Raw genomic sequence first — 23,009 nt, forward strand, 5'->3', positions numbered from 1 at the left:
GTTGGCAGCCGGTTTGAAGTGGAGTGCCCCAAGGGTCGGTCCTGGGGCCGGTTTTGTTTAATATCTTTATTAATGATCTGGAGGATGGTGTGGACTGCACTCTCAGCAAGTTTGCAGATGACACTAAACTAGGAGGCGTGGTAGATACACTAGAGGGTAGGGATCGGATACAGAGGGACCTAGACAAATTAGAGGATTGGGCAGAAAAAAACCTGATGAGGTTCAACAAGGACAAGTGCAGAGTCCTGCACTTAGGACGGAAGAATCCCATGCACTGCTACAGACTAGGGACCGAATGGCTAGGTAGCAGTTCTGCTGAAAAGGACCTAGGGGTCACAGTGGACGAGAAGCTGGATATGAGTCAACAGTGTGCTCTTGTTGCCAAGAAGGCTAACGGCATTTTGGGCTGTATAAGTAGGGGCATTGCCAGCAGATCGAGGAACGTGATCGTTCCCCTTTATTCGACATTGGTGAGGCCTCATCTGGAGTACTGTGTCCAGTTTTGGGCCCCACACTACAAGAAGGATGTGGAAAAATTGGAAAGAGTCCAGCGGAGGGCAACAAAAATGATTAGGGGTCTGGAGCACATGACTTATGAGGAGAGGCTGAGAGAACTGGGATTGTTTAGTCTCCAGAAGAGAAGAATGAGGGGGGATTTGATAGCAGCCTTCAACTACCTGAAGGGGGGTTCCAAAGAGGATGGAGCTCGGCTGTTCTCAGTGGTGGCAGATGACAGAACAAGGAGCAATGGTCTCAAGTTGCGGTGGGGGAGGTCCAGGTTGGATATCAGGAAAAACTATTTCACTAGGAGGGTGGTGAAACACTGGAATGCATTACCTAGGGAGGTGGTGGAGTCTCCTTCCTTGGAGGTTTTTAAGGCCCGGCTTGACAAAGCCCTGGCTGGGATGATTTAGCTGGGAATTGGTCCTGCTTTGAGCAGGGGGTTGGACTAGATGACCTCTTGAGGTCCCTTCCAACTCTGATATTCTATGATTCTATGATTCTATGATATTTACATGCCCTTGATTATGTCCCTTGATTGATTTTCTTCAAGCACCATTCCAGGGGACATGCGTCCACACTGATGACGGGTTCTGCTCGATAACGATCCAAAGCAGTGCAGACCGACGCATGTTCAATTTCATCATCTGAGTCAGATACAACCCGCAGAAGGTTGATTTTCTTTTTTGGTGGTTCAGGTTCTGTAGTTTCCGCATTGGAGTGTTGCTCTTTTAAGACTTCTGAAAGCATGCTCTACACCTCGTCCCTCTCAGATTTTGGAAGGCACTTCAAATTCTTAAATCTTGGGTTGAGTGCTGTGGCTATCTTTAGAAATTTCACATTGGTATCTTCTTTGCGTTTTGTCAAATTTGCAGTGAAAGTGTTCTTAAAATGAAGAACATGTGCTGGGTCATCATCCAAGACTGCTATACCATGAAATATATGGCAGGATGAGGGTAAAACAGAGCAGGAAACATACAGTTCTTCCCCCCGCCCCCCCCCAGGAGTCCAGTCACAAATTTAATTAATGCATTATTTTTTTAATGAGCGCCATCAGCATGGAAGTATGTCCTTTGGAACAATGGCCGAAGCATGAAGAGACATATGAATCTTTAGTGCATCTGGTACGTAAATATCTTGCGATGCCAGCTACAACAGTGTCATGGGAACACCTGTTCTCACTTTCAGGTGACATTGTAAATAAGAAGCGGGCAGCGTTATCTCCTGTAAATGTAAACACACTTGTTTGTCTGAGCGATTGGCTGAACAAGAAGTAGGGCCGAGCTGACTTGTGGGCTCTAAAGTTTTACATTGTTTTGTTTTTGAGTGAGGTTATGTAACCAAAAAAAAAATCTACATTTCTAAGTTGCACTTTCATGATAAAGAGATTGAACTACTGTACTTGTCTGAGGTGAATTGAAAAATACTATTTCTTTTGTTTGTCATTTTTACAGTGCAAGTATTTGTAATAAAAATAATCTAAAATGAGCACTGTAGACTTTGTATTCTGTGATGTAACTGAAATCTACATATTTGAAAATGTAGAAAAGCATCCAAAAATATTTAATACATTTCAATTGGTATTCTACTGTTTAACAGTGTGATTAATCGCAATTAATTTTTTTGAGTTCATTGTGTGTTAACTGCGATTAATTGACAGATCTGCTTTTATTATTTGCTAAACTCTTGGTTGGTAACAAATTAATTTAGGTCCAAAATGTGTACCCCGTTTGTGACAGAATTCTTCCTTCCCTTCTCCACAGCTTATTATAACTTTGCCATCTCCCAGGAAACGATCAGTGACATTGCAGTCATCTTCATTAGTCTAATCAATCATAAAATGACTGTAGACTGCTCTCCTGGCAGGACTTCTGGGACACATGTTCTGGATTTCTGGAAGATACAGGATACTCTATATTCTGTTCCATTCTGTATCATCACCTTGGCATCTTAGTGCTTTCCAGTAGTGCAGTAAGTGATGTGACTGGTCTACTGATTGCGTTTACCCAATCAGTATTATATAATCCAAGGCTGCTTTACCGCACTTTCATTTGCAGCCCTTCTAATTGCTAGATGTTTCTGATTTGATTTAGCTATTGATCTTGACAATACATATGCTCCTGGATTTGCTCTCCTGAAATATCACCACAGCAATGTGGACTCTCACTCTCTGGGATTATGAGAAGTTTTGTGTGTGTGTGTTTCCTTGTTTGCTACAAAGTGATGAATATCCGAGAGACACAGAAGGCACAAACTGGGAGGCAGAAAGATGAGACATTCGAACTGTTAGGTAATTTTAATCAAATGACAGTAATTTCAATAATAACAAGTCAAGCATAAAGCTGATACAAGGTTAAGCCTTTGGCACTACAATAAGTCTCTCAGAAGCTCTCATATTAGCTGTGTGGCTTTTTTTTCATTACCAAGTGATGAAATCGCAGTTGCTTCACACTCGGTTTCTTTCACAAAGATACAAATCAGGCGGTTTATTTAGATATTTGTTTGTTTTCGCATTTAGAAATAATGCCCATTGCCCTAGCATTGGGTGGCTGACGGCTCTTTTAACAGACTTCACAAAGCAGCCTCATTGCTGGCTGCATTTCCATCAGATAAGGAAAGGTCTGGGCAGCCAGATAAGTCTCAGGCCTGGTCTACACTACGGAGTTCGGCTGACATAAAGTAGATTACATCGACCTAACTTTGTAAGCATCCACACTCCCAACGTTGCTCCTGCCAATGTCCGTCACCCACTACATCGACTTAATAACTCCACCTCCACGAGAGGCGCGGCACTTAGGTTGATATAGTTAGGGTGATGAATTGTCCATGTAGACATTTGCGTTACTGACATCACCGCTTGGCTGTCAGCCCCATGCGGGGAGCCCACCTCCCCCAGGCTTGGGCTGTCAGCCCTGGGGCGGGGGGGTGCTCCAGTTGTGAGCCCCTTGGACTGCCCCACTTAAAGCAGTGCAAGTGCTCCTGTCATGCACGCGCACCACCAGCAGAAGGAGAGCAGAGTGACCATCAAAATTCACAGTAATTACTGCGGTGGCTGTGCGTCGACCTAACTCAGGTCCACTTAATTTTGCAGTGTAGACATGGCCTTACAATGCTTGCTGAAGCTGGGCTTTGGTGACATGCCCTCGGGAGTAAGTTCCAGAGGCCACTAGACCTGGAGACTTCTGCTGTCGGAACAGACAGCAAGCGTTGCAATGGGCCATAAGGAGACAAGCTTCAGACAGCTGGGCCCTGTGTTTAGTGCTTTGCTAAGCATAACCAACACCCTGAGTTGCATCGGGAAACAAGCCAGATGCCAGCATAGGGCACTGATGTGCAGAGCTGATTGCACCATTCTGATGAGCAAAACTGCTGCATTCATCCTAGCTAACGTTTGCGGCTGCTTTTCCTGCATAGCCCCAGGTAGACTGCATTGCAGTGATTGCGCCTTCCTGTTGCAAAGGTGAGAATCAGTGTGGCAGGGTCCACATCTTAGAGGTGTAGCGGCAGCCTGCTGGCAGCTGTAGACAGAAAAAGGCATCACTCTCTGTGACTCCAACATCGTCCGTCAATCAAAGAGCAGTGATGGCTCTAATAGGTTGGTGAGGCAGCAAACGGTACTGGAAGAGTTCAAATACTGCTCCAAACGAGGTCACAGTCAGAGCTCCAGCCAGTCCCTCTAGACATTTTCCCCAGCCCCTCAGTATCGCTTCTGTTCTCCCTGCATTAAGCTAAGGCTCTCTCATCCATATCCCCACCACTCTTGGACTCTAGGAAAGGGGTAAGGTGGCCGCGTATAGGTTCAACTAAAAGACAACAGAGATGTGTGCATCATTTTCATACTAATGACAGTACAGGCCAGAAGGGTCTCACTACCTCCCCCAGTGGACAAAAATACTGGACTATTGCGAGAGATGACACAATTTAACAGAAAGAGTTACAAACCTGAAAGATGCAGCACACACAAGTCCTTGTGCTCGTTTACTACGCATTGGGTCTCTCTCAGACAGTTATAAACATACTGAGGGTCCATTTCCACTCTGACAACATCCCATGGGTCAATCAAAACCCCTCCTGTGCTGAGTGTGATGTAAGGATGATGATGTATAATAAAATCAGCACAGACACTTTAATGATTCCCTTGCTAGGACGTAGTACTTTGAAAGACCAGGTAGTGTGGAGAGTTGGAGTACAAAAAGCTGCCTCCTGCTATCATAAGTCCTCTGTTTTCTGTGACTTTGCACATGAAGAATGTCCTACAGAATTTATTGTCTGTGCAGGAGGAGGGTGCGGATGCAGAATTTGCACGTGTCTTATGGATCTCAAAACAGAATACAGCACTCCGCTGCCTTGCGGTCTGCTGTGCGTAGAATACATAGAGAGGCACATACATTTTTATAATGCCACGTGCTGGGCACTTTCCCATGTGCTGGGAGTGTCCAGTGTAATATTAGCATTGGGAAGACCTCCGAGTGCTCTGTATTCTGAGGATAGTCACAAATTTTAACTTGGACCTTATTTTTGTACAACTTCAACTGGAAGAGTCTGAGAATCATGTGGTTTGTAGTGGTGATGTCTGTTTTCAGAGAGAGTCAGTGGGACGACTGAAGTCAATAGGAGCCTGTAAACAGATCTGAAGACAGAATTTGACCCAGGGCAGTAAAGCTACAATTAATTTATTTGTTGACTTAAAAAACAGCATGCGGGATGGGACCATTGGGTTTCTGTTGTTTCAAACTAGTTAGTGTTCCGGAATTCAAGAAACACAGCTGCAGAATACCATGTGTCATTCTACAGAGACATAGAAGGCTCACAGCAAACTTCTGAAATCTGCTTTTTGTAATAAGCCTGTTGAATTTCTGCCCTTTGGCTACACAAGCCAAGGTCAGTAGGCACTGTTGTGATAATGGGCCAACATTTTAGCTAGCCAAAAAATTGGATCACATAGGACCCAAACCTGCTCAGTGCCGAGTGCTTCGTAAAATTAGCCTGGTGTTGTTGGTAGTTTAGTCTTAAGGGAGTTTATTTTGATAAACTCAGTTAAGCAGATCGAAAACTCAGGTGTATAAACCTGTCAACTTACCCGATGAACTCTCCATTCAAATCAGCTACCACCATTACAAGAAATAGCTGTGAGACAAAAACAGAGAAACCTAGGGATTAAAAGAAAACGAAACACAGAGCAGAGAAGGAACAGATAGTTTAAGCATCTCTGTATGACTGCTTGTCAGGACCCTTCCTGGGGGGCATGGATCAGCGTTCACGTCACGCTCCCCGGCAGTACCCAGCCCACGCCAAGGAAGCTAACGATCCAACTAGCAGACCAAATTTGGTGATGAATCCTGGTCATGGGCCACCTGAGGCAAGTTGCGCATAGGCTAAGAAGAAGCAACCTTCATTAGCCATTGAATTTCCTTTTCCTTTTGGGCATCCACACAGGAAGTAGCTTTCCAGGTGCTGCCAGGGTGGCAAAGTAAAATCAGCTCTCTAGAACTACTGAAATCCATTCTGTTTTTCAGCAGTAATGTCTCAGAGTGTTAGCTTACACTAGATGCAGTCTTTTCAGTTTAAGTCCAGTAGAAACATCCAGCTAAGATGTTCTGAGGCCATGTCTGTAAGATAACCTTTCAGGGGGCAATTTTCAAAGGCACAGATGTGTTCGTTGCCCAATTCCTACTTGTGACTTTGGAAAATTTTCCCCTTCAGTATTATTGCCTAATTTCTTTGTCAAAAGAAATAAAAAATGAACAGTGTCAAGTGAAGGAGAAAGAAACCAGGAAGCAAGGCAAGAGGAGAAAATGATGGGGAAAGTTCTGTGCTGCTTCAAGACAGAAGATTTGTTTCAAGAATGACTCAAGCTCTGATCCAATGTCCATTGAAGTCAATGAGAGTCTGCACAATTTAGGGTCATCTCAGACGTTTCTTTCCATATGGTTATAAGCAGTATTACTCAGGATCACAAGAAGACACCGTGAAGTCATTTGGATTTTAATATTTTAGCTCTGAACTTTAACCAAAAATTAGGTGTACAGGTCTTTTTTTCAGCTTTCTTCCTCTCATTCCTTAGCATGTATTAAATATAGCGGACATATCACCTTATACAAGAGCAGAACAGGAGTTCTTTGGGATGAGTTACTTCGACGGAATGCAGGAGTGATCTGGTTGTTTTGTCAAGAAAATTCATTCCTTCTTCATGTGTGAGAAATGGGAAAATTGCTTGGAAAGGCTCCTTTCCATTATTGCATGTTAGATTGGAAATTCTTTGGGGCAGGGACTGACTTATTAGGTGTGTGTACAGTGCTTAGCACAATGATGTCCTGATCTCCATGGTGCATCAGTGCAATCCAGTGTGTTTGATTCTCTTGTCAATGGGAGCTGAGCATGCACATCCTACTCCAGAATTGTAGTGATGGCTCTAGTCCATCCATTGACCCTTACTGTACCATGGCTGTTATAATCCAATTGACATTTGATGGAACTGGGAGTTTTAAAACAGGAAGATTATTTTCGTTTTTTACAGCTTTTTTGTTTTGGGATTATTTGGAAGATCTTGTTCAAAAATATGGCTTTTTATGAAAGGTAAAAATTGTGAGTGTATTCACGTGAATGCATTGATTGTCATTTGGTAACTATCACCATCAGGACTTTTAGTTGAGTTTTTGCTTGTGTGTGCTCACTATCTCTGTGTCCAAAGATATAAAACTTTTACAGTTAAAACATTAAAATGCATGGCTACTACTGACAACCTTGCTGGCGAAAATTAAGAAATTAAGATTAAATATTCATGCTTGCTAGAATGAAAATGGAAGATTCAAATTAGGTTAAAGCAAAGAAGATTTATATTTTCTTGTCAAGTGTATTTTAATGATGTTTAATTAGTCGTGAATAGCTGCTGTTGAACTACTTTGCAGAATTTTTACAATATATTAATTAGGAAATGGCTATTTTTGAACTACAGCAGTTCAACAATTACTTGTGGAATAATAATAATTTCTTATTCGCTGGTTGCATACGCAGATCTGGTTTCTTTATTTTTTTATTATACAAAGAATCTGCCAAGAACATTGTAAAGTTATATGAATAAATACCTATTACACTGTTCGTTTTCTAAATTAAAACTGATGTCTCTAATTCATAATAATTCCTAAGCTCATATCCGTCTCAAATGTATACATGTCAAATTCAGGTTCATGACAAATAATTCTGTAAGTATCCCTAGGCTATAACACTAGACAGCAACATTTTCAAATAGTACTAGCGATGTTCGGTGCCTGAAGTCTTAAGTGCCCATTCTGAAGGCCCCTTAAAAAGAGCCCTGATTTTGAGAAAACACAGAGTACTGTCCTCTGCAAATCAGGCCCCTTCTACCTTTCTCAGATTAGACACCCACAGATTGAGGCACCTAAAATCGTTTGTCGCCTCTGAAAATCTGGGGCAAGAAATTTACGAGTAACTGCCCTAACTTTTCTATTCTATTTAGGTTCTTATACTGCACTCATCACCATAGTATCGGAGTGCCTTGCTTGCCTGTGAAAGTTGTGGCTTTTGCTCTAAAGAAATATAATATCCACTGAGTTTTATCATACCCAGAAGTCTATTTTTCCCCTTGCTTTTCTGTAGCCTGTACAGTTCCAACTCTGCAGGTGAAATCCTAAATCGGTTCCATTGACTTCATTGGAGCGAGGCCTTTTCCCGCTGTCTTTATAATTGGCCTATTCCAGCTCTGCTAGTTGTCCATGGCAAAAGTCCCATTGTCTTCATTTGGAGAAGGATTGGGCCCCAATAGGATACTTTCTGAACTGGTTTATTTTATTTATTCTCTTTGTGGTAGCGTTAGGCATATTCTTCTGACTTGTAACTTTCATCTCATGCCGAAGGTGGTCTTTTGTCGTAATGGAGCCCTGTTTCCTCCTTGTTTTCTTATTGTAAACTCAACATTGTTTCCATCTAGTTCAGGTCTTCTGTTCCCTTTTTGTCGCTTCAAAATTCCCTTTCCATTCCCTGGAATCAAAGTGGAGAGGAAGAATATTCTGATGTAGGAGTTGTGATTGCCAGAGAGTGTGTGAAGCCTCAGAATCCATTGTGCGTTGTTGTATTTGACCGGTAAAGAGCCTGAGTCTGGGAAAGTCATATGAATTTCAGAAGAGATAAGTATATAGACAAGCAGAATGAACATACCATTTATTCTGGTGCAGTCTCTCAGGAATTCTTTGTATGTGGCTAGATATTTTTATAAAGCACTAGTCCCAGTTGGTGTATGTGGAAGAAACTGATTAAGTGTTGCAAGGGATGTACATGAGTGAGCAGTGCTCCAGATACTTCCTCAATATAATACTGAACTGAACTGCCTCTGGAAGATTTTTACAGAAATCATTGATTTGGGGATAGGGTGGGGAGAACATAAACAAGAATTAGTAATTCTTAAGCCTATTTTGTATGTTTTCCCTATACAATAGGGTCTGTTCGGTCAACAACATTATGTTTTCCTGCTCTTTGAAAGGGAGAAAGGACACTTTAATTAGTTGTTGAATTATGCAACTAATAACTCCTCATTTACACAATATTAAAGACTCTTTATGTGCATTATTCCTGGGAATAGATCATTCTTGTCTACTGAGTTTTCCAGTTTGGTCATTTACATCATTTAACCTTCTGGTTCGGGCGGGAGAGGGGGTAAATCCTTCATCCCTTTAAATGTAATGTGTTGTGGTGTTACAATAGAGATACAGTAGAAAATAAAAAGAAAATGTCAGGATTTACTATTACAGGGTTCCTCATTAATATTGGTTTAAGGATCTCTACATAACAAGATGAGAAACAATGTTTGATTAGATTGGGAATTTTAGCACTCTAAGGTACTTACAGCTGAGCTGAGGTCATAATAAGATGTGGTAATGTACAAGATTGTCACACCTCTTGTTTCAAGGTCCTACTGAGTCAGAATTGTCCAGGCTGCTAGCTATGTTACCTCAGTCTGCTCCTTTTAAATGATAGTGATGTAAGGATGGGTTTAACTCCTGTTTCCTATGGTCTCCATTTGGGAGTAGCCTCTGGTAATCAGAATGGTTAACAAAGACAAGGCTGAGGCTTGGGATACTGAAGAAGACTGAGGCTCAGATATATTTTAATGTAAGTTGGATGAAATGATAGTTTAAAGAATTCAAAGAGTTTATTTCAAACACACGTGCTGTAGTATACAGTGTATGAAACCCCCTAATGAATCCTGTATGTTTTTTAATGATGATTCTTAGTTTCATGGATTTTAAGGCCATTAGATCAACTAATGTGACCTCTTGTATATCATTAACTTACACCTGATTATATCTGTATTGAGCCCAATAACTTATGTTTGGCTAAAGCAGATCTTCCAGAAAGGTATCACTCTGGAGCTGAAGAATCCAGCACTTCCATTGGCAGTTTGTTCCCATGGTTAGTAATTATCCTCGCTGTAAAAAAAGTGTGCCACCTTTCTAATTTGGTCTGGCTTCAGCTTCCAGCTTCTGTTTCTTGTTGTTCATTTCTCTGCTAGATTGAAGAGCCCTTAGTGCCGGGTATTTTCTCCCTGCCTAGGTTCCAATACTGTCATCAATCACCTTGCAACCTTCTTTTTGAGACGCTAAACAGATTGAGCTCTTTAAGTCTCTCACTGTGAGGCATTTTCTCCAACCCTGGAATCATTGTTATGGCTCTTTTCTGTACCCTCTCCAACATCCTTTCAACAATGTGTACGGTATTTCTGTACTGGCCTCACCAATCCCATATACAGATGTAAAATCACCTTCCTACTCTGACTAGCTACTTCCCTGGATGTAAACTGGCTCTGATTTTTGCCAAAACATTGCACTGGGAGCTCATGTTGAGTTGCTTGTCCATTGTGACCATTAAATCTTGTTCAGAGTAACTGCGTTGCAGGATACAATCCCCGATTCTGTAGGTGTGACATGCATTCCTTGTTCATACATGCTCTAATTTTGCATTTGGCTGTACTAACATGCATTGGTTTGAATGGGCCCAGTTTACTAAGTAACCCAGATAATTCCTTGTGACTGTTGTTCTCATTGTTATTTACTACTACACCAATCTTTGTGCACATTTTATCAATGGTGATTTTATATTTACTTCTAGATCATTGATGAAAATGTTGACTAGCATCCGGCCTGATACAAATTCCTGACAAACCTCTCTAGAAACACCCACAGTTGATGATGGTTACCCATTGACAACTATTTTTGAGATCTGGCAGTTACGCTCAGTTCTTAATCAATTGAATGTGCACTTTATTTATATTGTATGGTGCTAATTTTGTAATCATAATGTCATGTGTTACTAAGTCAAATGCCTTTTAAAAGCCTGTGAATTACATCTTTGCAGTTATCTTTATCAACCCAATTTGTAATCTCATCAAAGAATTAAATCATTTGTTTGACAAGACGTATTTTACATAAAACCATGTGAACTGGTACCAATTATATTTCTAGCCTTTAATTTTTCATCAATTAACTCCCATATCAGATTTTCTATTATTTTGCTTGGGACGGACATTAGGCAAACCGGGCCATACTTACTCCGGTCTTTTTGAATATTAACATGACATTAACCCTCTTCCAGTACTCCAAGCTTTATTTAAAAATGAATGGGCAAGAGATCTCCTTTGGCAGCTCTTTTAGGACTCTTGGATCCATATTATCCAAGTCTGACAATTTAAAAATATTTAACCATAGTAGACGTTGTTTAGCTACTTCTTTAATTACTAATGGACAGGAAAGTACTTCCTCATCTTCATGTGATATGAGTACATCAATCCTGCTTATTTCCAATTTCAGAACAAAAGTATTTATTGAACATTTCTGCCTTTCCTGTATCATTATTTACAGTTTTACCACCTCCATCTAGTAATGGGCCTAAACCGTTGCTTTGATTTCGTTTTGTTCCCAATCTACTGAAAAACTCCTTATTGTCCTTAACCCTGCCAAGGCTGGATTGTTTTCCCCTGATTTCTTTATTTTCCCGTATCAATTTTTAGCACTTTATCATTCAATATAAATGTTTTCCAATGTGTTACATATTGCTTTATTTATTTATTCCTCCTTGCAGCCTTTAGTCTGCCACAGAACTTAGATGGGCTGTTAACCATTGTTGGGCTTTTGGCCATCTAATAAACTCATTTTAAAGAACTCCCAATTTTCATCCACATGTTTGTCTAATTTTTTCAGTAACTCAGTACTTGCATTCCATCTTCATATCGAGTCGTGAAGTTAGTACAGAAACAGAGCTCTTCATTTGCAATTAGAGCAAGTTGCTGCAGCCTATACATTTGGGTGTATTCAAATTATATAACCTATTGATTGCATGTCTCAAAAACATTTTATTGGCTTCTTATGTTGGAGTAATTCAAAACTATACAGAATAACATCGTGCTGACACCAGGACTGTGTCCCTGCAGAAGTTTGGAGCCCTGCTGAAAACCATGGGCTGCTAGAACGCCGTTTTAAAAAAAGAAATGGTTGCAAGTGTTTTTTATAATGACAGGAAAAGTGTTAGGCAAACCCAGTGTGTTGTAGGGCTCGTTGCCACCTTCCCTATAGTATGATCCTATGAAGCAGAGGTGACTCGTAGGGCAGGGGCATGCAGAGTCACGTGCCCCACTCCCCAGATTTGCTGCTTGGCTTGTTGTGAGCATGCTCAGTAACACTGCTGAAGCTGGCTGCCCTCACTCTGCCCTCCCCCTACCCCCCCTGGGGTCATCGCTGCTATGAAGCAATTTCAATCGGTTCTACAGATCAGTCTTAAAAGTGCCTTTTCTCTTTTCCAAGGCTCGTTCTCTTTGACTGCAATTGTCCTGAGTTGTTCAATTTAAAAACCACCACCACCACAAAAAACAACAACAAAAACTTTGTAGTCCCACAGGCTGAAGGAAAATCATGTAGCAAATGCAGGCTGTGCAATCTTGCACTTGTCTCCATGTGGGGGGGATTGGTTCCCCACTGAAGCTGTAGGATTGCGTGTGGGTTGCAGGATTGGGTGCAGGGTTCTGACTCGTGATGATTATGCTGCCAGGCTGTGTCTATAATCGATAACATTTCTCCAAGCATTTCTAAACGTTGGACATTAGCAATGTGCAGCATTGTACAATGCTGATTCCCATTGTACCCGCTCACCTCATTGCCCTGCAGGTCATGACATGTTTGTTCTAGTTTTGTTTCAAACAGTTTTTGCTTAGATTTCTGCTTGTGCAAGAGTTTCAGGCTTTCTGGAAGGAATATTTCCCATACAGTATTTAGCATGTGTGCACCATCTGGGTTTTCACTGTCATTTGGTTCAATTCAAAGTTTAAAGACTGAAAAATTGGACCTAATGGCAGCATCAATCTCTGTGGAAAACATAATTCTGTGATTATTTGGGGGGATGAATAGACTTTTTAACTTAAAACATCATCTCATGACTTCAGTTTCGTTTAATAACTGATTAATCCCCTTACTCTTCATAATTCGATAATAAAAATACAAGTCTTATTGCAAAGCAAAGGGAGGAAAATACACCTTGTGCTGAATCTGTTTCTATTGTGCTAAGACCCCCCCTGAGATTTCCTTCTGCATTTCCCCTTTGCTAGTTAATGAGAACTAAAGTCAATAGCTTCAAGCCCAGATTGTTGATCGGCTTGTTCCTTCAAGTGCTGTTGGAGAGAAAAAAAATGCACACACACAGTTTTAACCAATTACAAAAAGAAGTCCATTTGGGATTTTGAATACAGATGAGCGGTGATTCAGCTATGCATTGAAATCAGACTTCCAAGGCAGCCTTGACTACAGTACAGGAATGCCATTTTGATCAGATAGCTTTAAAATGGCCTTCTTGAGTGAAACTAATTTGGCAGTTGCCATTCCTGGGTAGTTACAGCCTGTAGCAAATACCTGGTAGCACTACAAAATATGTTTTGTAACTTTTTATATTGCCGGAGCAAAATGCCGTCTTACATAATAATCCAATAGGCCATTTCTCTAACCCGGCACACTAATGGAACGTGTAGCTGAATGCTCAATGAAAGCTCCTAACTACTGTGCAGAACAACACAGCGTTATTTTGTCGTTTCTGTTCGTGCTGCTTCTGTTGCTCTCATGCAGCTGGAGGGATTTTCTACTGCCAATGACTCAATCAGTCCTTTTCTGCCGTGAAAATTTTCCATTAAGTGGACGTAATGAAAATGGTGTGGCAGGACCTTGCCCTCTGTTGCAGTCCTGAACTTTGACTTTTTTGAGATTTAAGATGATAATTCTTTTAAACCCAGTGGAGATAAAGGCCCCAGGCTGCTAGGCATGTACAAACACACACTACAAGACAGTGCCTGCCCAAAAGACAGGTTTCAGAGTAGCAGCCATGTTAGTCTGTATCCGCAAAAAGAACAGGAGTACTTGTGGCACCTTAGAGACTAACAAATTTATTAGAGCATAAGCTTTCGTGGACTACAGCCCACTTCTTCGGATGCATACCGAAGCTTATGCTCTAATAAATTTGTTAGTCTCTAAGGTGCCACAAGTACTCCTGTTCTTTTTGCCCAAAAGACTTGACAATCCTACTAGACGAGAGATGAAGGAAGTGTTATCATCACTGCCATTTTACAGGTAGATATCAGAGGTACACTGGGGTTAAGTAACTTGCCCAAGCTCATGGAAGTCTGTGGCAGAGCTCAGAATTGAATCCACAGCACCTTAACCACAGGGCCATCTTTCCTCAAAAGAGTAAATGAGACGAAGTTCCGTAAGAGGACACATTTCAAATTTCCACTCTGTCATTACCATGTATTGTGTTAATGGTATTGTCGATCAACAAAGACTCTGGGGAGCCACTACTGTGTGATACATTCTGCATTTCGCTGCGGCTATAGACAACCAGGTGTTTTGGCCTTGAAGTTTAAGCAAACTATTTTCCGTATTTTATTTGCCATTGAATGAATGGAGGACATAACATTTCAGCACTCTCCTTCCTTTGCAAATGGCACTCTGTTATAAAATAACCTTTAAAAGAAAAACAAAATCTCATTATAAAATGCCATCCTAATTTGAAACTACTGTTTCATAATTTGTTTCTGTGATGCTACCTCCAATATTTTTCAGGGTAGAACTCAGGTTGCATTTATTTAAAATCCATGCACTCTTACAAAGAATTATTGTACGTGTTACTCGGCTAGATGTATGGCACATGTGTTTCATATTAATCGAGATGCTTTCTCCAATGTGCATGCAGCCACTGGTCTTACTACTCAAATCAAGAGGTACGCCTTTAACGAGCATCTTACGTATTTAAGGCAGCTGTCTAGTTTTTAGCACTGATTGGCCCCGATCCTGCAAACATGCAATGGAGCAACTGGGTTCTCCTGGACCCGATTCAGCAACGTACTGGAGTATATGCCTAACTTCAGGCATGTGAGCATACTCCCACTGACTCCAGTAGGACAAGGATCATGCTGACCGTTAGACGTGTGTTTAAGCACCATGCTGAACCAGGGCCTGGAGTTGTTCCAACTGATTCAGTGGGATTTCTCACATTTGCAAAGTTACTCAGGTGCATAAATCTTTGCAGGACTGGGGTTGTAATTTGTGGATGAGTGGGTAAAATCAGAATTAACTGAAGAAATCCTACATATCCTAGAATTTAGTGTGTGTGTTTGTTTTTCATGGGCATCTACACATTTTTCTAACCAATACAATGTGTGCCGAATTAACACAAGCAATCACTGTGTGCGTGCAGACTGAGTGATTATAAGTCTATGTGGAGAAGCAGGCACTGTTGGGTATGCAGTCACCCCATATGAGTACATAGCGACAGTGAATGTACATGCAGATTGGGAGCACACCTAGATTTACCTGTCTACACCTAGCCTTTTGGAACCCTAAGTGCCTAATTTGGAGAAGCAACCTCCTATGGGTCATTAGACGTTTTAGTAGCTAGATGTCTATCTGCCACTAATTGAGAGTGGAACATTGCAGGCTGAGTTATTTGCGGGTGGAAAATTGTGCAACATAAGTTAGTAAAGGTGGCTGGGAGGGAGGTTATTTGTATGTTTTTCTTCAATTTAGCCATTATGTTTTAGACATCTTACCAAAATATGATAGTAAAACAACACCGCATACAAAGGAATTGTCTCCCCCTTTGATAGGAGATAGCCAAGTGTCGGAAGCTTATCGGTATCATTGTTTATGCAGGGCTTTCCCACTACACAATTTAACCCTAAATTTCTTTATTAAAATCTAAAGGCCAAATGGTATTTGTACAATTGTTCTAAACGTCACTAAAAGCCTAAATAATAAGTGATTCCTACATCCATATCATAACACACATTCATAAGCATTTGATCAGAACAGTCACAAAAGAATCAAACCCAGGGATAACGCTTTCATCCTGGTTTTCTCTAGTATGATCAGATAAGATCTGAGAAATACCCCTGGTTTTTGAATACAGTGCAACAAACAATTGATGGCATATTGATTGTCAATCTCTTTGCTAAAACCAGGTTTTGGCCAGTTTTGAGTCCTGCTGATTCAACATGCTACTATGCCAAGTTAGTCCATTTACAGGTCATACTCCAAGGGGTAACTTTCCTTTCTCACATTTAGAGGCAGGGGGGTATTTGTAAAGTGTGGACTTGGAATGGGAAGAAACTCTGTTGTGGGCTCCAGGGATGCTTAAATTGATACTGCAGGAGTAGGAAGTCTGTATTTTAATTATCAGAGGGGTAGCCACGTTAGTCTGTATCCACAAAAAGAACAAGGAGTCCGGTGGCACCTTAAAGACTAACAGATTTATTTGGGCATAAGCTTTCGTGGGTAAAAAACCCACTTCTTCAGATGCATGGAGTGAAAATTACAGATATAGGCATAAATATACTGGCACATGGAGAGAAGGGAGTTACTTTACAAGTGGAGAACCAGTGTTGACAGGGCTAATTCAGTCAGGGTGGATGTGGTCCACTCCCAACAATTAATGAGGAGGTGTCAATACCGAGAGAGGGAAAATTGCTTTTGTAGTGAGCCAGCCCCTCCCAGTCCCTATTCAAGCCCACATTAATGGTGTTAAGTTTGCAAATGAATTGTAGCTCTGCAGTTTCTCTTTGAAGTCTGTTTTTGAAGGTTTTTTTTGTTGAAGAATGGCTACTTTTAAATCTGTTATTGGATGTCCAGGGAGACTGAAGTGTTCTCCTACTGGCTTTTGTATGTTACCATTCCTGGTGTCTGATTTGTGTCCATTTATTCTTTTACGTGGAGACTGTTGGGTTTGGCCAATGTACATGGCAGAGGGGCATTGCTGGCACATGATGGCATATATCACATTGGTAGATGTGCAGGTGAATGAGCCCCATGATGGTGTGGCTGATGTGGTTGGGTCCTGTGATGATGTCACTAGAGTAGATATGGGGACAGAGTAGGCAACAGGAGAGTCAAGGGCAATTGAGAGTCAAGGGTGTCCAAAGCCTGGGATGGATCTTTTTGTTTGTAGCTTAATACATATCTAACTAGCTAAAGAGACGTCTGCCTTAAAAATGTTCTATTTTACTACTTTAAAGAAACACAGATACACTCACATTATCCGATAAGAGGCAAAGATAAAACATTCTCACCAAATAACATCAAACTTCTCTTACGATCCAAATGAAAACAGCTTGACTAATTATTTCCAGGGTTTGATCAACAGTGTTTTATCTAAGTGAGATTAAGAAAGAAAAAGAGATGAAATTGTTTAAATGAAACATTAATTCACACTTAACACCATGAATGGTTTTGAAGTCATTTCTCTTGTGGTAACAGCTAGGAGCCCCAGTGGTGGGAAGGGACCCCATTGTGCCCGGCGGTGTACAAACACACTGACAATCTAAGAGTGTACACTTGGGGTAGTAACTGTTCTTGGAATGGATCCCAAACATTCTCATACTTGCCTGTTGTTTTTCAAGAAGATTTGCAGTCTTGGTTGCTTACTTGTGTGTAGGAGACACCTTAGGATCTATGTGAGCCCTAATTTTCTTATCTGAGTTGTGTGTTTTTGTGCTTTTTTTTTATGCATTTCCAGATTTAGATGACCCGATAGTGACAGTTCACCAGAGCATCGGGGAAGCAAAAGAACAGTTTTACTATGAGAGAACAGTGTTTCTCAGGTGCGTTGCTAACTCCAACCCACCTGTACGGTACAGCTGGAGACGTGGCCAAGAGGTATTACTGCAAGGGTCGGATAAAGGAGTTGAAATCTACGAACCCTTCTTTACCCAGGTAGGAATCAAGGTACAGTATTTTTCTTTTCCTCATAATATTTTCACCCTTACATGCATAATGTATTGACCCTTTAAAGAACAGTTCCCTTCTTTCCATTTCAGGCTTCACATCTGTTGTTTTCCCCCACCAAAGCTGATTGGATAGCTATACTGCATGTTGTAGGAGTTTTCACCAACATGGTTCATTTCAAGAGCCTGAAGGAGTTAGAAACTCACTCTTATCTAATTCCGCTGTGAGTTGGGAGCCTCCTGTCTTGCCTTTCCCCCCTTTGTGGGTTCTAGCTCCAAACAACTTTTTACAGGGGGGTGGAAATTTCAAAAGTGCCTATAGGGCAAGATTGCATGTGCTGCGTGTATCATGTCTGTGTGTGCTGTGTAATGATGACATGCCTAGGAGTTACTGAGTGCCTTTATTTTTGTAAGCGTCATTTAACATAGAGAAAACTCTTTCTATTTTGAAATTGTTGGGCTACCCTCTAAAAAGGAATTTAAGTCAAAAGATAAGAACGGGTGGCAAGCTCCGCTTCAGGTGCAAACTGAAGTAGCTCCTTTGAAGTCATTGAAGTGCAGAAATTAAAGATCTGCCCCGCATCAGACTGTTATTTCCTACCTGCGCCCCAAATAATTAACGTACCGTGTCTCTGAATAGAAAGTTACAGGCGGAAAAGCCTTTCAAGGAACAACTCTCTTACTATATCTGGACTCTCACCCCTTTGAACTTAATTTTTGGGTCCAGATTTTGGAATGAAACAATTTTTGTTAAAACACTGACTGGAAAAATAGAGAAAGCTGCTGTTACTCAGAAGTGTCCCTACCAATAAACTCTGACAACCCAGGTGTATTGGCCACCAACACTGCCTATCAGATCACATTTTTGAACACATTTGTATTTCTGAAGACCGTAAATCAACCCCAGTATGAAAGTGAGGGAGAAGGAGATCCAGTCTACTGAAAACAGTTTTGTGTGTGTGTGTGTGTGTGTGTGTGTATGTGAGAGAGAGAGAGAGAGAGAGAGAGTTTTGAAAATCTGAAAAAAACATCAAGGAAAGAAACAAACAGCTGCCCGTTCAGTCAGAGTTAGAGCAGAACAATCCTAAATAATTCTGAGCTATTGACTTGAGAACACCATAATTTTGGCTGTGTATTGCACTTTGTATTGCTAACACAGTTTGCAATACCACAGAGAAACGCGTAGACTGGAACCTTGCCGAGATGAGAAATAGACTGGTAGAGTTCCTTTCCTGGACTTCTGAACGCAATGAGATTATTCTTAATTTATAATCTATGGACCCAGTTTAGCTACTCTGTGGTCTGTTTTCTAGTGAACGCCAGGGTGTGGATTGGAGGGTTTGAATGGCTCCCTCTGAGATGGGATTTCTTGACTAATCATCCCTCAACATGACAATGTTTACTATTATCTCTTTTGTTTAAAAAAAATATGGTTCCTAGGTTATTAGGAACACTCTTGGTAACACCTGTGTGTGTATTCAATTAGTAAATAAATCAGATTGTCATGTTGATCATCAAAACTTATCCATAACCTTTCTACATTTATTGGTGCTCAGGTTGAATTAGCGCATCCATCTGTGTGCATATGAGATTCGATACACAAGGGGACAAAATGTCATTAAAAGTTCGAGTCAGACATGTTTACTGCGTATACCTGCATAACTGGTTCTGCTGATGCTACAGTAGCAAACAGTGAGAGCTGATGTGAAGAGGGATGAGAGATTTGACTTGAGAACATTAGGGGATTTGAATTTGAGATGGCATTTTCTTCTTGATAGCTTTGAAGCTGGATTATCAGTCCAAATCAAATGAAGTGTAAGGAAAACAAATAGTGAAATGGTTTCACTTTTCTCTTCTATTGTTGCCAAAGAGGGGAGGGGTGAAGGAAGCAGCATATTTTATCTGGATCTCCGTTTTATGCCTGTTTCCACTAACCTTCCTATTTTATTAAATAAAAGAAGATAAAACATAAACCACATTATTGCCTTATTGCATTTTAGGAATCCTGCCACTCAAATTTAGCTCTAGATTTTTAAAACCAGAATTTCTGCAATTCAGTTGTTAACAAGGATTACTTACTCTAGCAACTGTGTTCGGGGGGTGGGAACCCATCATTCCTACATGTACTCCTGGACTAAAGCAGGTCAGATAGTGAATTTTTTAAAGCTGTAAACTTGCTGTGCAATTTTTTCCCTACGGATTTTCTTCATCATCATCATCATCATCATTAGCGATTGTAATTGCTCAGTTCAATTATAAGATTACATTTGCTGTATTTACACTAATTATATAATTAGACATAATTACACTAATTACACAAATCAGCTACAATTACTTTTAACAAATCATAGAAATTGACGTAACATAAACCACATTACAATTGTGAGATTAGTCCACAACATCAAAGAGTTAACAGCTCAGGCTTAAACTTGCAAGACTCACTAACTGACAGTATCTAGGGGCCTGATCCACGGTCCATTGACTTCCACAGTCGTCTTCATGTCAACTTAAATGAGCTTTAAATTGGCCCCTATGTCCCTCAGATATTCCTGAGAACATTGTAAGATATGAAATCCTGCATTCCCGTCTCATGCAGAACTACATTGGTCTCTGAATTTGACCAAAGAGATTTAATAACTGTGTTAACTTCCATCTCCACCACTGTTTGCTGGTCACCCATATTGATTCTTCTTTGAAAAGGGGCACAGATTTCCCTTTGTATTATTGTGTGCATTTGAACAGTCTAGTTTAAACCCCTGTTCCTGCAAACACTTATGCAACATCTGCTTAACTTTCACATTTAACTTCACTGGGACAACTCGCATGATTGTAGTGAAGCATGCTACGTTATGTTTGAAGATCTGGGACCTAAGGTAACATTTAAGGCTACCTCTTTCCTGAACAAGCCAGGTGCACCATTTATTTCCTTTTCATCTCCTTTTGCTTATTCATAACTTGCAGTATTTTTGAATGCAGCCCATATAGCCATCCAAATGCTTCCTATTTAACCCTGTGCACTTGATGTTTATGCAACCATTTTGTCTCAATAAAACTATACACCAGACAGTAATATTATTAACAACTGAGTGGAAATCTTGTAATGAAGAGTTCTTCAGTATTTGTCTCTTTCAGTTTGTAGGCCACTTCATGCCTGTTTTACTCAGAGCTTCAGTTTGCTTTAGTGGGAGTTCTGCCTGAGTAAGTCAAAGAGGATTTGTCCTTTTATATCCTTTTATTTTAAGAACTGATGCCGTACTGGTCAGATCAATGGTCCATCTATTCCAGTGGACTGTCTCTGACAGTGGCCAGTACCAGAGGGAGAATGTACAAAACAGGGCTATTTTGGAGAGCTCCCGCCTGTCTTCCCTTCCCGGCTTCTGGCAGTCAGAAGTTTAGAGTCGCCCTGAGCATGGGGTTGAATCCCTGATCATCTTGGCAAATAGCCATTGATGGATCTCTCCTCCATGAATGTACCTCGTTCTTTTCTGAATCCAGTTATACTTTTGGCCATTGCAGCATCCCATGGCAATGAGTTCCACAGGTTAGTTGTGCATTATGTGAAAAAGTACTTCCTCTTGTTTGCATTAAACATGCTGCCTATTAATTTCATTGGGGGACCCCCTCACTTTTTTCAACACTTATTCATAATTTTATAGACCTCTATCATATCCCTCTTAATCATCTATTTTTCTAAGACGAACAGCCCTAATCTTTTTAGTCTCTCCTAGTATGGAAGTCACTCCTTACCCTTGACCATCTTTGTTGCCCTTCTGTGACCCTTTTCAAGTCCCACGATATTCTTTTTGAGATGGGGGCAAACAGGCCTGGACACATGGAGGTGTGGGCACACCATGGATTTATATAGAGGCAATTTGCTATATTCTGTTTTATTTTCTTTCCCTTTCCTAATTGTTCCCGTTAGCTTTTCTGATTGCTGCTGTGCATTGAGCTGAAGTTTTCAGTGAACTATCCACGACTGCTCAAAGGTCTCTTTCTTTCTCTGATATAAACTCAGATTAGATATCTGTTGAACGTGGGGAGTCTTGAGCTTGAAAAAATACTTTTGTTTCTATGCTGGCACTAATTGCATATGCACGTTTTAATACAACTTTATCGTATTTAATTTCTGTTTCTGTGGCGCACTGTTAACTGACAATGATTTACCATAAAAATGTTACTGTTGTAACTGTTTTTTTTTCCCAATCTGCTGTGCTTCACATTTCTGTTTCTTATCCCCATGATGTCTTTATTTTGTATTTGATCTAAAATTGAGTATTTGCATTTAGCAATCCTTCCTGAAGACATCTGGCATCACTTTGTCAGGGAAACATAAACACCTGTGTCTTTTCTATCAATGATATAAGATTTTGTATATTTTTTTCATTAAGGGTTGTTTTCTCAAATGTTTCTGTTTGCAGGTTCTCTGTTATGCCCAATTCTTATAGTATTTTATATGAACATTTCCTGCCTGGGTGCTATAATTTTCTCTAGATCCTGTCGAAAAGAGCTCTGTTATTAAATACTCTGTTCAGATCTTTGCACCATAATTTGCATAACTGCTGTCTAAAAATAAAATCTCTAGGAAGCCAGTTTTCAAAGGAAAGCAACAGGAACCCTTTTACAGTAGCTTATGATTTTTCATTATACAGGTTTTATCTCAGGATGCATTACCTGAAATGATATCCAGTCAGCAATTGTGACTTCAAAGCTGCTGCCAAAACAAGATTTTTCTTTCATTTGTTTAAGTGTATGTGGGGGAGTTAACCTTTTAGGTCATGACTGTAAGCGTTTTTTACAGAGCACTTTTCGTATGCAGCTGGGTTGGTGAAAATCAACTTTTCTTTCTGGACAGTTCCAACTTGTCACCTGCTCCTAATTAGCCATCCCAATACAATAGTCTTGCGGCCCCGGCAGTCTGTCTCAGAAAGCTATGATAATCTGCCTGTCCCTGTGGCTTAATCTCGTCCTAATTTACCTTTCTAATGTGTGCAGGGGGAAACAAAGATATTGAAACTAAAGAATCTTCGGCCTCAGGACTATGCTAATTACAGCTGCATTGCTTCAGTGAGGAGTGTGTGCAACATCCCTGACAAGATGGTGTCTTTCAGACTGTCCAATAAAACAGGTATTGTGTGAAACTATCTACTCTCCCAGTGGATCTGGTACTTGTACAGTGTCTTCCAAATGTACAGACTGCACAGGGTTATGCTAGAATTTACAATATGTGCCGATGCACAGACCCACC

At 40.6% G+C, this 23,009-nt stretch overlaps 1 protein-coding gene across 3 annotated transcripts in view; it reads left to right on the forward strand.

The window, feature by feature from the left end:
* Nucleotides 1-23,009, forward strand: part of MDGA2 (MAM domain containing glycosylphosphatidylinositol anchor 2) — a 615,965-nt gene that overhangs the window by 309,887 nt on the left and 283,069 nt on the right. For 2 of the 3 annotated variants that reach the window (XM_054027277.1, XM_054027276.1), the window contains exons 4-5: nucleotides 17,557-17,765; nucleotides 22,757-22,889. In XM_054027277.1, coding sequence (XP_053883252.1) covers nucleotides 17,557-17,765; nucleotides 22,757-22,889 — 342 coding nt within the window. The remainder of the gene's footprint in view (nucleotides 1-17,556; nucleotides 17,766-22,756; nucleotides 22,890-23,009) is intronic. The other variant, XM_054027279.1, reaches the window with a different exon arrangement.

This window comes from Malaclemys terrapin, chromosome 4, assembly GCF_027887155.1.
Source record: "Malaclemys terrapin pileata isolate rMalTer1 chromosome 4, rMalTer1.hap1, whole genome shotgun sequence".
Lineage (NCBI taxonomy): Eukaryota > Metazoa > Chordata > Testudines > Emydidae > Malaclemys > Malaclemys terrapin.